Raw genomic sequence first — 15,492 nt, forward strand, 5'->3', positions numbered from 1 at the left:
TAGGTTTTTCTCAGCCTGGAGTACAGTTAAAGAACAGCAAACACCATACACTGTGGAAGACTTGCTACCTGGTGTGGAGATAGAAGCTTACTCAAACTGCCTGTCAGCTACAGAAAGGAAACACGTCCGTTCACCCGAAATTCCCACTCCCTGAAAAGGATGGACCGAATCTGGGGCTGAGACCCACCTAGAAGCACAGGACAGTGGAATGAATGCTGACAGCGACCACTCCCCCTACCAATCAGTCTCCCTTGTGACAGCGTATCTTTTCTAGAAATACGGTGGTGACCAATTAGGCCAAACAAGGTAATGGCCTATTTCAGGACTATTTTTCCTTTGAAAAATGTCAAAGGAATCAAATCTATCAATCAGTCAAGGGCCAGAGTTTGAGCTGTTGTTTTCTCATTCAAGTTGTTCTGGTGGTAAATGTGATGAGATGCGAACAGGAAACACAACAGAATAGATTTGCATGAGTCAATGAACTGCAATTGTTTTAGCATAACAGTGACAGCATGCACTGTGTTCCAATATCTTAACCTACTCAAATTTCATTTTAATGCCAAAATATCACTTATTCTGAAATGCACAAAATGTACTTTAGTAATTATGTGCCATCTTTTCAAAGACTAAATATAAAAATAACAAGCAGGCTCATGGCTATGCTATGGTTCAAAATGCTTCTAAGGTTCTAATTAGCTTCACTAAAGAAAATGGCTTTTCCCCCCCTCTTACCCATAAGGTAATGTCTTTTTCACAATATGACTAAATTAATAAAACTCAAAAGTCTTCATGAGTAATAAGCTAAGATATACTTAATTTAGTATCTCGGCAGAAATGGGAGAAAGTTGATTAGTTTCAGACAGCAGTAAGCCAAATTACAAGAGTCAAAGAGAATAAGACTTTCTAACTTAGAAGAATCGAGTTTTAATTAGGTGAATGGTTTTTCAAGACGGTTGGAAAGGTCGACAGGATGAAAGAGACTAAAAACTTTTAATCTACAGAACTCGGTTTGCATGTAATAAAGCATCACTTCGTGTTTTTTCTGAGCATGGCCCTATGAGAAGGACACTTACCTCTCCTGTGCAGGTTTAGTGTTTGCCAAGGTGAGCCTTATAAGATGCTGATTATTTCCTTTAAATGCTTGGTATAAAGGCCAGGTACCTCTCACCAGGTGAATGGCATCAAGATGGGTCATGATTGAGCAGATTAGCTAATATTACCACTGATGGGGAATCATTCAAGAAACCTGTGGTTACCAGTGCAAGGGGCTGGAGGCACAAAGCACTCTCACTCAGGAATCTCAGTCTAGCAGGAGAGACAGTCAGGTAAGGAATTAATCTCAGTAAAATGGGATCAGTTTCATGTAACAAATGCAGTTATGAAAAGAATAAAGAACAAAGTAATGATACAGTATGTGTTTTCCACAGAAAATGAACTATTAAACTGATAGGGATAATATTACCTAATTGCTTCAAACTTTATGCATATAGTTCTTAAGAACTAAAAAGTAAAGGCACACAAATACATAGGAAATAAAATTCATTCTAGAGCAAACCTCAAATGCTACAACAATTGCTTTAACAAAGTCCTCTTACTCAATTTCAGAGAAAACTTGAGATTTTTCTCATAGTGCTCTCATTGCCCAAGAGGTCACAATCTGGCCTATCTCACTGGTCATTTGTCATTTCCTTCATTTGCAGAAATCCTGACATCCTTCTTCCTGCCCCCTTAACTTTAGATTCTTCTGTAATGAAGTAGAGTGTATGCAGAGAGACAGATTAAAAAACTATACAGGTAGCATTTACCATCGACCTATAGGATGTCCTTGTGGTAACAGGTTCCCTTGAAGTACCCTATCTACCAGATGCCCAACTCCTCGTAAAAACACCCAGGCAACACTATGTCCAGGTACTTCTTCCAGATTTCTTGTATTTCGTAATAGCTGACTTCAAAGGACATTTCTGTTCCATGATCTGTAAAAAGAGCCCTTGCAGACCTCCAAAGCAAAGCTCCTCAAAACAGAGAAACACTTGTTTGTAGGTGTTGGGGACCAGGCAACCAGGTGCCCTTAGATACACTGGTAGGATTATAGAAGATTTCAGAAAATAGTGACTGGCTTCCTGCTCCAGACCCTCCAACATTCCTGACTGGAGGCCAAAAGAAAAAGGCCCTTTCCATTTGCTGAGCAATGGAAATAGGGGAGCAAATGAATAGGGAAAGGATGGTTCCCTGAGCCCCCTAGGAGGCACCTCATCAAGGGTTAAGTTCAAGTTAGGCAGTAGATGAATCCCCTTAGCACAGGCCCAGCAGGAATAGTTCTGTGCATAGGATAAGAAATGAGGTTTTTAATGTCTCAACTTAAATCTTACATTCAACGTAAGGCAAATAAGGTGTATGTAATCTAGTCATTACTTCATCCATTAAGTGATCAATGCACCTGAAAACTATGGATGGGTACGGGTGCCTAGGTGGCTCAGCTGGTTAAGCGTCTGACTTCAGCTCAGGTCATGATCTCACGGTTTGTGAGTTTGAGCCCTGCGTTGGGCTCTGTGCTGACAGCTCAGAACCTGGACCTGCTTCAGATTCTGTGTCTCCCTCTCTCTCTGCCCCTCCCACACTCATGCTCTGGCTCTCAAAAATGAATAAATGTTAAAAATGTTTTTAAAAATATGGATGGGTACATACTCTACCTTTCATTTATCTGCTCATTTTCAAAAGACATTTACTGGATGTCTTTAATGTTCCAGGCTCCAGGAATACAGCAGTTAAGACCAGACCCTTGCCTTTGTGGAGCTTATGTCCTCACAGGGGAGATAAACAGTAATCAATTAATGAATGAATAGAACAATTTCAAATGATGATAAATGCTATGAAGAAAAATAAGGGAGAATAAAGGAGGAGAGAATGAGTAGCAGTAAATAAAACAACCCCCCCCCCACCCCCACCACAAAACTTTATGTGGCCAAGGAAAACTCTTGATAAAGGGAACGACTGAGCAGGGTCCGTTGATATGAAGGAATGAGCCATGTAAAAATCTGGAGGAAATCCACAAAAAATTGAGCGTGGTGACTGGTAACTCTCCCTGCCCATTTGAGTGATTAAATCCCATGAGTCTAGCGCTACCACATTGGACTTTGCTGAAAGCTATTCCCCTCAGGGTACAGGTGACAGACGAGCAACCTGCATTTAAAAAATAATTTTGTTGAGGTGCCCGGATGGTTCAGTTGGTTAGTCGTCTGACTTCAGCTCAGGTCGTGATCTCATGGTCTGTGGGTTCAAGCCCCACGTTGGGCTCTGCGCTGACCACTCAGAGCCTGGAGCCTGCTTCAGATTCTGTGTCTCTCTCTCTTTCTCTGAGCCTCCCCCACTCATGCTCTCTCTCTCTCAAAAATAAACATTAAAACAAAATTAAAAAAGAATTTGGTTAAATAAGGGGGAACCAGATACAAATCTACCAGATATTCCTGTTTAGAGGTCATTCTCACATATTTCAGAAGCACACAGAGATGTTTCATAAAGAGATTTGCTATATAAATAGATAATAATTATATCAAAAAAGCTGAAGGGTCGGGGTGCCTGGGTGGCTCAGTCGGTTAAGCAGCTGACTTCGGCTCAGGTCATGATCTCACGGTCCGTGAGTTCGAGCCCCACATCGGGCTCTGTGCTGACAGCTCAGAGCCTGGAGCCTGTTTCAGATTCTGTGTCTCCCTCTCTCTGACCCTTCCCCGTTCATGCTTTGTCTCTCTCTGTCTCAAAAATAAATAAACGTTAAAAAAAAAAAGCTGAAGGAAAGAGCATTTGAAAGGCCCCAAGGTGGCAGGAAGTTGGGCATGTCTGAGGACCAGAAAGAGGGGCGAGGAAAGAGTGAGGGGAAATGTGGCTGGAACAGAGGCTTGGACAGCAGGCAGGGGCCACACCAGACCCTGAGGGTGACAGCAAGACCTCTGACCTGGTTCCAAGTATGATACGCAGCCCCTGGGAGATCTGAGCAAGGGAGTGATGTCCTTTGATTTTTAAAAATTCATTCTGTCTGCTGGATGGGGAACAGATTGCAGGGAGCAGGAACGGAAGCAGGAGCGACGGCAGTCCAGGCCGAGAGCAGGATAGTTGGGATTCAGCTGGTGAGAATACGAGGTGGGAAGGCTGGAGTCCGAGTCGCAACGTATTTCTTTTGACAATAATCTGAGCTAACACTACATGCTCACGGTGGCTACTCTGTTGTGTAAGTTCACAACAGTTCTGATGGATAACACACGAGGCTCATTCACAGGTGAAGACTCAAAGGCTTTAGGTTAATCACTTGCTTCCTGAGAGTCCAAGCCCTGTCTGCCCTGCGAGACTCTTAGGTCTTGACAGCATCTTTTCCACTGTGCTCAAATCCCACAAACCTCTATCACTCTCACCAATCAGAGGACTTCACATTTCTATCTCCATACCTATGATTCTTTATGTCTCCCTAGGCAAGTGACTGTCAGGGTTCAGACCCAGGCCGGCCGTGTACCAGAATGGTCTTTCCCACCACCACCCTGTGCTGCCTCCCAAACTGGGTAATAACAATGATGACGTGCCAAATGGGGTACTTCCTACTCGGTAAAAAATACCATGGTATCTCTACCTCTAATCCCAGAAGCCTATAATCAAGATAATGAACATTAAGGGACACTTGGGTGGCTCAGTCGGTTAAGCATCTGACTTTGGCTCAGGTCATGATCTCACGGTTCACGAGGTCAAGTCTGATGTTGGGCTCTGTGCTGACAGCTCAGAGCCTGGAGGCTGTTTCACATTCTGTGTCTCCCTCTTTCTCTGCCCCTCCCCCACTTGCATGCTTCTCTGTCTCTCTCTCCCCCTCCCTCCCACTCCCTCTCTCCCCCTCAAAATAAACATTAAAAAAAAAAGATAATGAACATTTAGCACATCAATGAAATTTCACCCAACTTAATTGTCTAATCATTTCTGACTCATTTTTGTACTCTTTTTGACTATTACAGAAGTTTGTGTGCTTTCTTGTACTTGCTGTATTTGCCATCTGTTTGTGTTCTTGCTGGTCTCCAAAATCTGGTAATTATTTGTGAATCACTAACTCATGTCTTGAAATAATACTTACTGTACACACCCTCATAGTTTTAATCACTATAATCCTGAAATTTTAAAAATTCTCATGTGGAATTCAGATATTGTCAAAGGAAAAAAAGTCACTATATCTTTAAATTATTAAGAACTAGGTGGGGCCGCCTGGGTGGCGCAGTTAAACGTCCAACTCTTGATCTCGGCTCAGGTCATGATCTCACAGTCGTGAGATCAAGCCTTGCCTCAAGCTCTGGGGCCAACAGCGTGAAGCCTACTTGGGATTCTCTCTCTGCCCCTCCTTCACTCGTGCTTTCTTTTTCAAAATAAACAGACTTAAAAAAAAAAAAAAACAACTATGAAATATAAGAACTCAAGGAGGACTTTAGATCCACCCAGTGAGGTGGCTGTCAACCCTGGCTGCACATTAGCCTCATCCGGAGAGTCCTCTGCCCACCTGACCAATTACATCAGAATTTCTGCAGGTAGGACCTGAGCATCTAGAGTTTTTAAACTCCCCAGGTGATTCTAATGTGCAGCCAGAGTGGAGAATCACTGATCTAAACCAAGTCCCCCTCCAGGAGCCTCCTGCTCCTCACTTTCAACTGAAAGAAAACGAGAGCCGGGGAGGGGAGGCGACTTGCCATTGGTAAAGCCAATGTGAGGTAGAACCACAAATGAAACCTGTGTCTCCAAACACACTTTCCAATTTGCATTTCACATCCGCAAGACATAGATAAATGTAAGGGAACAGAGGGGTTCCGCTAATTGCCATCCTGATGACTCTATTACCCAAGCTTCATTTCTTCTGATTCTCTACCTTTGGTGTCTTGCCCCAGCTGCCAAACTAGTCTAGCTTGGAGAAAAGCTATGCTACAAGACTAGTAGCTCCAATGATTGACAGAGGTTCTTTCTCCCTCAACAGAGCCTACTAGTGAGTGAGCACACCTCTAAAGACCACGAAATGGGTTGCCAAAGACCTTGCTTTACAGCCACACAGGAGAAGCCTTTGACTAATTAGTCCCATATTCAGGAACTTGACCTAAGAAAGTAACCATGGACATGCACCCATTTTTAGGTACACAAGGATGTTTACGGTAGCATTGTTTATATAGGGGGAAAGTGGGATCATCATAGAAATATTGTGGAAACAAAGAAATTTCAAAATGTACCCTTAAATTTTAAAAAGCCACAAAACACGTAATATATCCCCAGTTCGGTAAAAGTAAATATGTATCCACATAGTGAAAAAAAAAAAGTGGTTGGGTTAAGGGTGGTTTTTGTTATCTTCCCTCTTTTTAAATGTTCCATATTTTCAAGTTTTTCTATAAGGCATATGTCTCTCATTTAAAAGAAGAGAAAAAGATATGTGTTTTCTAAAACAGCAGGACAAGAAACACATGTACAGAATTGTATTTGCAACTTATTTTTGAGACCCTTCTGCTTATGTCTTTTTTCCCTTTACACCAAGGACATGAACCAGGCACCTACTTCCTGCCACATTCTACATGCAGGATAAACATTTCAGTGGGAGAATCAAATTAGAATCTCCCTGACTTCCCTTATGTAAGTCAAAAGCTAAGAAAAATGTTAGTGTCACAGAATATTTCTTCATGACATGAGAGACCAATGCATTGACACAGTCCATCTTTCCAGTCTCCGGGTTATTTAACAGATCTTAACAATATTTACTAAGCATTTTCCACGCACCAGGGACTCTTCTAGGCTTTGGGAACTCTGTGATGAACAAAAGATGTCTAAAAGCCCTGCTTCCTGTGGGTCTTATATTCCGGGGGAGGAGACAGACAACAAACATGTTAATGAGAAGTAAAATGAAGCAGAGAGAGAGGTAGGGAGTGTGGAGGATGGTGAGTGGGGGAGGGGTGCTGCTACTTTAAATAGAGTAGCTAGGGAGTGCCTTCGTGGTGAGGTCACATTAGAGAAGGGATCTGAGAGAGGCAGCCAGTCTGGTGGGTATCTGGGAGGAAAAACATTTCCAGCAGCTTCCTGGTAAATAAAGGAGAAAACATCTATCCTATTCCACTATTCTTTGGGTCATCTGTAGTTACATTCCAGATGTAGGTTTAGTTAGTTCATAGCTACAGAATGGCCACATGAATATCTTCTGTGGAAAGGGGGGACCAAAGGAAAAAATTAAAGGAGAAAAAAAAAAAAGGCATTTGTGCATGTCAGCTCTTGGGAAAATCTCAAATCTTTGCCTTTTCAGTAATGCTTAAGTGGACTATGTAAAAAGCCATTTATGATGGAGAAATACCAGGTCGAATTGGTTAAAAAACATTTCCTGGATCTTACCTAAAATATGTATTCCATGTACTCATTATATATCTTTGCCAAGGGAAAGGACATGCATGAGCCATATATTTAATACAAAATTATTTCTAAAAATCTTTAACCTATATTATGAAATATTCACATATTTAATATCAAAAAAAGCTAACAGTCTAATGCATAAGCCTTAACTTTATGACAAATGATGCTCATTTCTACTGAAAAAGTTTTTCTAAATACCACTTATATATTATGGAATAGACAAAAAATTTTTAAGATACTTACAGAAATCAATTTATCACCAAAACTTTTGAAGTAAAAGAAATTCAACCTTCCTGTCACAGAAAAATAAGGACTAGAAACATAATCATAAAATACTTTGACTCCAATCCATAAGCCACACTTCAGTTGAACTGTCAAGTGAATGATCCTTCAGAGTTTAAAATAAAAACTTACATTATACTTATAGACAAGGTTTCCATTGAACAGAACCACCATAATTGTAGCTTAGTGGAGAACAATCACACAGCACAAGGCGGCCTTTTTTCCTCTGGGTTTTATGTTCCCAACAAAATCCTTAAAAGCGGAGATCATCTGAATAGGATTTGAATTTCATTTTAACTCAAATTTAGCATCTCTCAATTTACATGATCAACTGCGATGAATTCCAGCATCACTTCAACTCACGCAGCAGTAAGTGAAGATCCTCTTTAGAGTGTATACAAGGCAAAGCATCTCCTCTAGGGATAAACTGAAGATTTTCAGGGGCTATCAAGATATTAAATTCCTCATATACTAAGTTTTAGGTCCAGAAATGCAATGACAACGGCTAATGTCCTTTTCAAAAGTGGAGGCTGGGTCCTAGACAAATTAACATCCCATCAGAAGCATAATTCCTCCTTTCTATAAAACTAGGAAGCGAAGTTAAAAAGTCCCAGGTTCTTTCTAAATCTTTCCAGATTTTGCGGTCATAAATTCCTTCCTTTTTGAGAAGCCTGGGGACTTTTAAGAACAGAGACATCAGGAGAGAGAAGGATGGAATTCTTACGAAAGGCTGGAAGGGTAGAAGGTAAGATTCCTTCCAAATCCCCCAGATTGGTCTTTCTATGACCCAAACTAGTAAACAAGTCATACGGTCTCTTGAAATGCCCAGGCCATATTAGGTTACACTGCCAAGAATGTTATCTAACTCTGACACTGAATTATGGCTTTTAATAACAGAGTCTGGAATTCCTGGCTCTTGGATGTCTGGCTGCCACTAGAGAGACCAGTGAAGAGGTAGTTTAGTGCCGAATAAATAAGTATATAAATACTAAATGGGGAGGGTGAGATGGTTTGGCCCGGGAGATTAAGACCAAGCATAAATGGTATTTTTCTCTTAAGACGCATACAGAGAAGCTAAGTGGAAAACTGAGGCTCAAGGGTTTCTTAAATTTCCAAATGATAGAGAATCATGAGTGCTTGGGCTCCAGAAGACCCTTAAGGCATCACCCAGTGGAAGCCTGTGCGTGACTCTCGCACTCAGCAACTCTACAGCACCCTCGTTCAGTTTCAATCTGAACACAAGAGAAAGCTTCACCTCCCAAGGAAGCCTCTCCCCTTTATGAACGGTTCTTCTATCCTTGTGAACACTTCCCTTTACTAGAAAAAGTTGGCTTTCTGTAATTTCTCACTGACCCTGGTTTGACTCCATAAAGCTGGGGCCCCAAATACAATGGCCTTGGGCTTGAGGCAGGGGCAAAATAAGTGGCACAGGCCAGGAGCCAGACCATAAGAGATGGGGCCGGGCCAACTAACCAGCACACTGCCCATATCAATGGCCAGCCACTCTCTGCTCCAGCTGCCTGTTGCCATGTGGGACACGGGTCCCTGCGGTCAGTTTTTGTGATGAAGAAAAGGCAGAAATCTGGATTTTAGTAGAAACAGCTTGATTTCTGAATACATAAGGAATTATGGAGTTCAAACAGCTTTTAGATATCAACTAATCCAAACCTCTCATTTTACAGAGAGAGAAAACGGAGGTCCAGAATAGAAAAAGTGACTGACCCAAAGCCAGTTACTCAGAGGGATATCTGGAGGAGGAGAGCCCTAAGCAGAAGGTCCCGTCTATTCCATCACAAAAATCCAGTGTGTGAGTCAACAGGGCATTCAGCCTATAGACTTGTTAGAGTATTCTGAAGAATTCACTTTAGATCATTTCCTGTATGCATTAAATCATAGTTTTTACAGTGTCCTTTCAAATTGAGAGAGAATACAGAGCAGTAGTTCCAAGCACAGACTTGGGAAACAAACTACTCAGGTTTGCAAGCCTGGTTCCACCACCTGCCACCTTCATGACCAAGTTACCTCTCGTATCTAGGTCCTCAGTTCCTCTAGGTCTCAGTACGTCAGGGTAATAATAGTACCCATCTAAGCGTTGTTGTAAGAATTAAATGAGCTAATACACATAAGGTTCCTATGACATGCCTGACACAAAATAGGCACTACATGGCCAATATTATCACTTCTCACTTGATCTTAGCCAAAAGGCGAGAAGCGATAATATTATCACTTCTCAAAGAGAGAACCACAATATACTAAAGAAAAGAGTCAATGCAAACATACCAATTAAAGGAAAATGTAAAACACATTCTAGAAAATTATGAGTCCCATAAAAAAGTAATTATAGCAGCTAGTTCCTTTAAAGAGGTTAAGGCAAAGGTAGACTTTACCAATTAAAATAACGGCCACAAATGTAGCAAGAACCCATGAATTAAAACTCTTAGGGGTGCCTGAGTGGCTCGGTCAGTTGAGCAGCGGACTTCGGCTGGGGTCATGATCTTGTGGTTTGTGAGTTCAAGACCCACATCAGGCTCGCCGCTGTCAGCACAGAGTCAACTTAGGATCCTCTGTCTCCTTCTCTTTCTGCCCCTCCCCTGCTTGTGCTCTCTCGAAAATAAACATTAAAAACAAATTAAAAAATAAAACTCTTAGCACACACCGACACAAGAAAGTGTCAGTAAACCTCCTGTTTTCTCCTCCCACATTGGACAAGTGCTAGAATACATGGGATAGATCTCATCCTGGGCTCCTCCTCACCAAGCTGAGCTTACCCTCTAACCAGCTTAAGCACCTTTTCCATTCCTCCATCTCTAAGTACTATTAGGGACCAAGTCCCTCAAAAGTTCTTCCATTCAGATAGATGTTTAGTTTTCTCATTTCCCTCTGTCTGCACACTAGCAAAGGACAAAGACAGTAAATACACGCTCTTAAGAAAGGAAAAAAAAAAAATGAATCATTCCTACAATGTCACAACCCAGTCACAAACTGTCTCCATACACATAGATCTACCCTGTTGACCATACAGGTCCCTGCTAGGATGAGATTACAATTTAAGCCAAGACAAAGCACAAATGCAACAGGAGAATCCTTAAATGTTCAACAACCAACAGAGGGAGGTAGAACACTCTGTCTCCAATCCCAGAAGCCAGACAGGAACCAGCACAACTGCTCTGGTCTTCAAAGCATGGGCGGGTCAATAAAGAGCTCTTCCCCAGGGCCGCTATGGCCTCAGTGCAGCCTAGAGTTCTTTTGATCCAGTTTATGGATAAGCGTATCAGTGTATACAGTGCTTCTAAGGGTTAATATTTATTGACTTCTATGTGCCAGCTACAGATGTAAGCATGGTCCCATCTGTAAAGGAAATATCCAGTATAGGCAAATATACAGAAAGTAGATTAGTCATTGCCTAGGGCTGGGGGTCTGGAGAGGAAAGAGGAGTAACTGCTAATGCACACAGGGTTTCTTTTTGGAATTAGTGGTGAGGGTTGTACAACTCTCAGCAGAGTAAAAGCCATTAAATTGCATACTTTAAATGTGCGAATTGTAAATGAATTCTTTCTCAATAAAGCAGTCATATTTTTCAAAAAGATTTGCAAAAACCAGTTACACAGTAAAAGTACTAGTGTATTCAAGGAGAATCTGTGTCTTTGTGAATGAGAAACCATAACTGCAGAAGTGGCAGAAACCCAAAATTATTTCAGCAAGAAAAGAAAAAAAAATCAGAAAGAAGTTTATATGGAAAGGGTAACTGACTATTTAACTGAATTTCAAGACAGTGGGTATGTCGGGATCATGTCACTCCAAATGCATACATATTACATGATAGGTGGTGTAACTAGATTCTGACTTTCTCACCTAAAGTTAGCAGTTCCAAAAATAAAGGATTTAGAGGAGAGGTGAGATTAAAAAAAAAAAATCATGCAAAGTCTGATGTTAGCTTTTTGGAGACTGTGAATTTAAAAGTTTACAAATGTAAGGATCCTCTGGATCCTTAGGAAGACGGATCCACATCTAAAATGTATACCATTTCCTAAGATGAATTTAGAAATAGGACTCCAACTTAACTAGAAAAAAGTAAAGCCTTCAAGTTCTGGAGCTGAGGGAAAGACAGGGACAGACAGATCAGTGATGGCATCTCAGCGTTTGAAACTCAGGAAACATATTTAAGAGGAAAGTGAAGGGTTTGCCAAGCTGCACAGTCATGTATCTCCTTATAATGAGACTTTAGCAAAAATCAATGCTATCTCTGACTGAAGTGTCTCCTAATGTGGCAATATGTCAAATGATAATATAGAAGTTTCATAGCTATTAGCAAATACAGTGTTAACACATTTTTGGAAACAGCATAATGAAACTAGAGAATTTTGTTTACATTTTCTAGCCTTTAACTTTCAAACTATTACTAAACCCTTTATTCCCACTATGTTTATGCTTATGTCCCACTAAGCATCATTTGTATGGAAAATCAGCTTTCTTTAAGAACAGGCAAGTCATCAATTGATCCAATGTGTTGGCAGTTCTGGAAAACCTTTTTAGACAGGAACAAATGATGGCTTCTTTGAACAGAAAGAGGCAAGTTTAACATTTCATGCATATGCATAGAGAAACATTTAAAGAACCCCGAAAATTAGCTAACAATCTTTTTGGAATTTACAGAACAACAACAACAACAAAACCCTCCTCACAACCCCTCAAATCAAGGTTTAAATATTAAATGTTTATTTAAAGATACTTTATGTGACCTAAAGTGATCTTCCATAGTCCTCCAAATCCCTGAATATCATAAAGCTTAAGTAGTGCTCCTAGGACTCAATGTTGGGGTACAATCTGTTCCACCACAAAACTGTTGAGCTCAAGAAAACATATCAATTGCTCCCAAATGCTCTATCATAGCTTTTCTAAAAAGTGAACTGCCTCTCTTCTTCGTTAATTAAGGGACTGCATTTTCTGGCCTATGTGTTAAAAGCACTGAACTTTCCCCACTCCACCTGTTTGTGTTAAGGTTGACAAGTTCCTTGTTGAAGACAGCTGGTGTTGATTACCAGGGACAGACCAATTCTATACTTCATTAACAGGTAATACAGCTCTCAGAATAAAACCTTGTCCCCAAGAATGCACCGCCGCCCCCCCAACAATACAGCCAAAGCTTGGTATTCCATTTCAGTAGCATAACTGTTTATTAAAACCTGGCTTTTAAAGAAAATGACATTTTTGATTACACAACTGTCAGAAAATGCATCTGTCATTTCTATTTCCTCCCCCTCCTTGGGGATGCCACAGCCTCAGCCCAGGAACCCCTCTGGGGAAGGAGGGCCCAACTCAAGGAGGCCAGACTGCTAAAAGTAGCTGATTATGCTGACAAGGCTGGAGAGGACTTTTTTTTTTTTTCTTTTGGTTCCTACCTCGGAAGCACTGGCATGTCAGGCCTAAGGGTAAATAAATACGAGTTTGGGGGCAGTAATCTATTTCTAGCCCTGGCACCCTGCAATCATTAAGAAAAGCTTATTCTTTCTACCCTGAAATCGCCTCATTCTTGCCGGAAAGAAAATCTTCAGCATATTTAACCTCCCACTCAGGCAAAGGATAATGAAATACTGGAAAAGTAGGCATAACTTTATGGCCACCATGCTCTTCTTGGCAGGTTGAGGATTATTTACCATCGTGTCTCCCTGTCAGCTTCTCCGACTGCCACAGAGCACAGGACTTTTATTATTATTTATGATGTACGTCAACCCAGCAGGGGGGAAACTCTTAATCTCCCAGAGCTGAAACCTGACTTGAAGGAGCAAGTTAGCGGCGGTGAGCTGCCAGCACCAGTAACCCTACCCACCGCCTGACACAGAAACGCTTGCATCAGTAGTATACCTGATGCACACACGGGTGCAGAGCTGAGTTATCAGATCTGCTGGTTCCAAACAGGTGCGGGGCAGGTCCACAACTGAGGACAATACGTGAGCCCTGCCCCCAAACTTCACCTTCCAGATCCTTCTCGGAAGTTAGCCCACCTCAGCTAACCCACGTCCGACACTTGTCTAATCCGAACACACTCTCCGGTCTTGGTCCTCCTTCCCCCGCGATCCGATTAGTCCTCCCTTTGTAAACCCCCTCGAAGTAACGCAAAGCAAAACTTAATAGGTCCGAGGAACAGAGATGCGTCTTCCGCGCAGACCTCCCAGAAAGGAGCTAGAAGGCGGGCGCTGGATCCTTCTCGGAGCCTCCATCCCCTGGGGCTCCCCTCCCCCCCGCCCGCGTCCGCCGCGCACCCGCCCGGGCCACTTACCTGCATGGGACATGGTGATGGTCTCGTTGGTGTTGGAGCCCACGTTAAAGATGACCACCGCGGAGGCGTTCTGCAGGAAGGCGTTCCGGATCTTATCCTTGTACGTGCAGTTGCCCTTGGGGATGAGGGCTATCCAGTTCTTGCCGTGGGCCGGGGCGGCGAACTTGGTGTTGGGGTCGCAGGCGAGGCGGTCGTGGGCCGAGCTAGCCATGACTACCTCCCCGCGCGCGTCCTGCTTGGGCGAGTGCTCCCCGTAGCGCCCGCACTCAGTCTTCTCGGTGTGCAGCTCGGTGCCGCCGCCGCCCGCCACTCCGGGCCCGGGGTCCGGCGCGGGCTCCGTGTAGGTGATGTTCACGAAGGCGGTGTACCATTCCTCCTTCTCAGCCACGGTAAAGTCCAGGCAGAGCAGATGCACGAAACAAAAGGAAAGCAGCCATGTTGAGAGAGCCAGACTGCGGCACGCTTGGATGAGAGACATTGCCATCTTTATCCGCCGGGGCCCCCTCCCCGCCCCCCGCGCCCTCCCCCCGCCCCGTCCCTCCTCCCCGGCCCCGGCCAAAGCCGGGCCGGCGGCCTCTCCTCCTCCTCCTCCTGCTCACTCCCGGGCCCGCGGGCCCGCGGCCGGGACGCGCAGCCGCCGCGGGGGCCGGATTCCGAGCGCGGGGATGGCGCCGGCCCCTTCCCCTTTCAGCTGGAGCTTGGCGGTAGCATTTCGCTTCACGGGTGCTGGAGGGGCGCGGGTGGAGGAGGCGCTTGGGCTTGCGGAGGAGTCCAGCTGCCGAGTGTCCAGCTCCTTGGCCCGGCTTCTGCTTCTCTCATAGGGGTGGCAGGGGCCCCAAGAGCGTGCGGGGAGGCGGCTCCGCGCGCTCCGGCCCCGGCGGGGGCGGGCGCGGCTTCTCAAAGCCCGGGGTGCTGCCGAGGGTGTCCCGGCCGCCGCCGCTGAGCGCTCGGGCGAGCGGATCCCGCTGCCGGCTCGGCGGTCGCTTTCTGCCGCGTGCCGGGTCCCTCGAGCTGTGGGCGCTGCGCTCCTCGCTCCGCCGGGTGGCCACACCGGGGACACACTTGCCGGTGGAGGGGAACCTGGGGGCAGTGGGAGAGAAGACAGAGGGGAGAACGCGGTCTGTGTGTGTGTCTGTATATGTTTGTGTGTGTGTATAATGTGTGCGTGCAAGGAGGAGCTTAGTGTGATGTCAAAGATTCTGGGCTCCGCTTGCCACGCTCCCTCGGTCTCTCTTGATGGGCAGCAGCGACCCCTGCCGGGTCTCAAATTCAACGCGATCTTTAATTTGGTCCAGGTGGAGGCAAAGGGGGAAGCGACCCCTTGACGTTTGAGTACAGGAACGACTTCCTGCGCGTTAAGTATAGCCAAAGAAGGCGCCTCTCGTAAACAGCCTTAGCGTTTGCAGGAAGAGCCGAAGTGAGCTCCCTAATTATCCATCCTAGGTCTAAAGGGTAGGGCAAGTTGGTAGCGAGGACTTAACATCACACCGGGGCTATCTTAGGGCCGTGACTACCAAATAGAAGTGTGTATCAGCATC

The 15,492-nt window shown here is 44.1% G+C and overlaps 1 protein-coding gene across 1 annotated transcript in view; it reads right to left on the bottom strand.

Annotated features, from left to right (window-relative positions):
* Positions 1-14,446, bottom strand: part of RNF150 (ring finger protein 150) — a 248,832-nt gene extending 234,386 nt beyond the window's left edge. The window contains exon 1 of the mRNA XM_049632204.1: positions 13,955-14,446. Coding sequence (XP_049488161.1) covers positions 13,955-14,438 — 484 coding nt within the window. The 5' untranslated portion in view covers positions 14,439-14,446. The remainder of the gene's footprint in view (positions 1-13,954) is intronic.
* Positions 14,447-15,492: the final 1,046 nt, after the last annotated feature.

Source organism: Panthera uncia, chromosome B1 (assembly GCF_023721935.1).
Source record: "Panthera uncia isolate 11264 chromosome B1, Puncia_PCG_1.0, whole genome shotgun sequence".
In the NCBI taxonomy this organism is placed as follows: domain Eukaryota; kingdom Metazoa; phylum Chordata; class Mammalia; order Carnivora; family Felidae; genus Panthera; species Panthera uncia.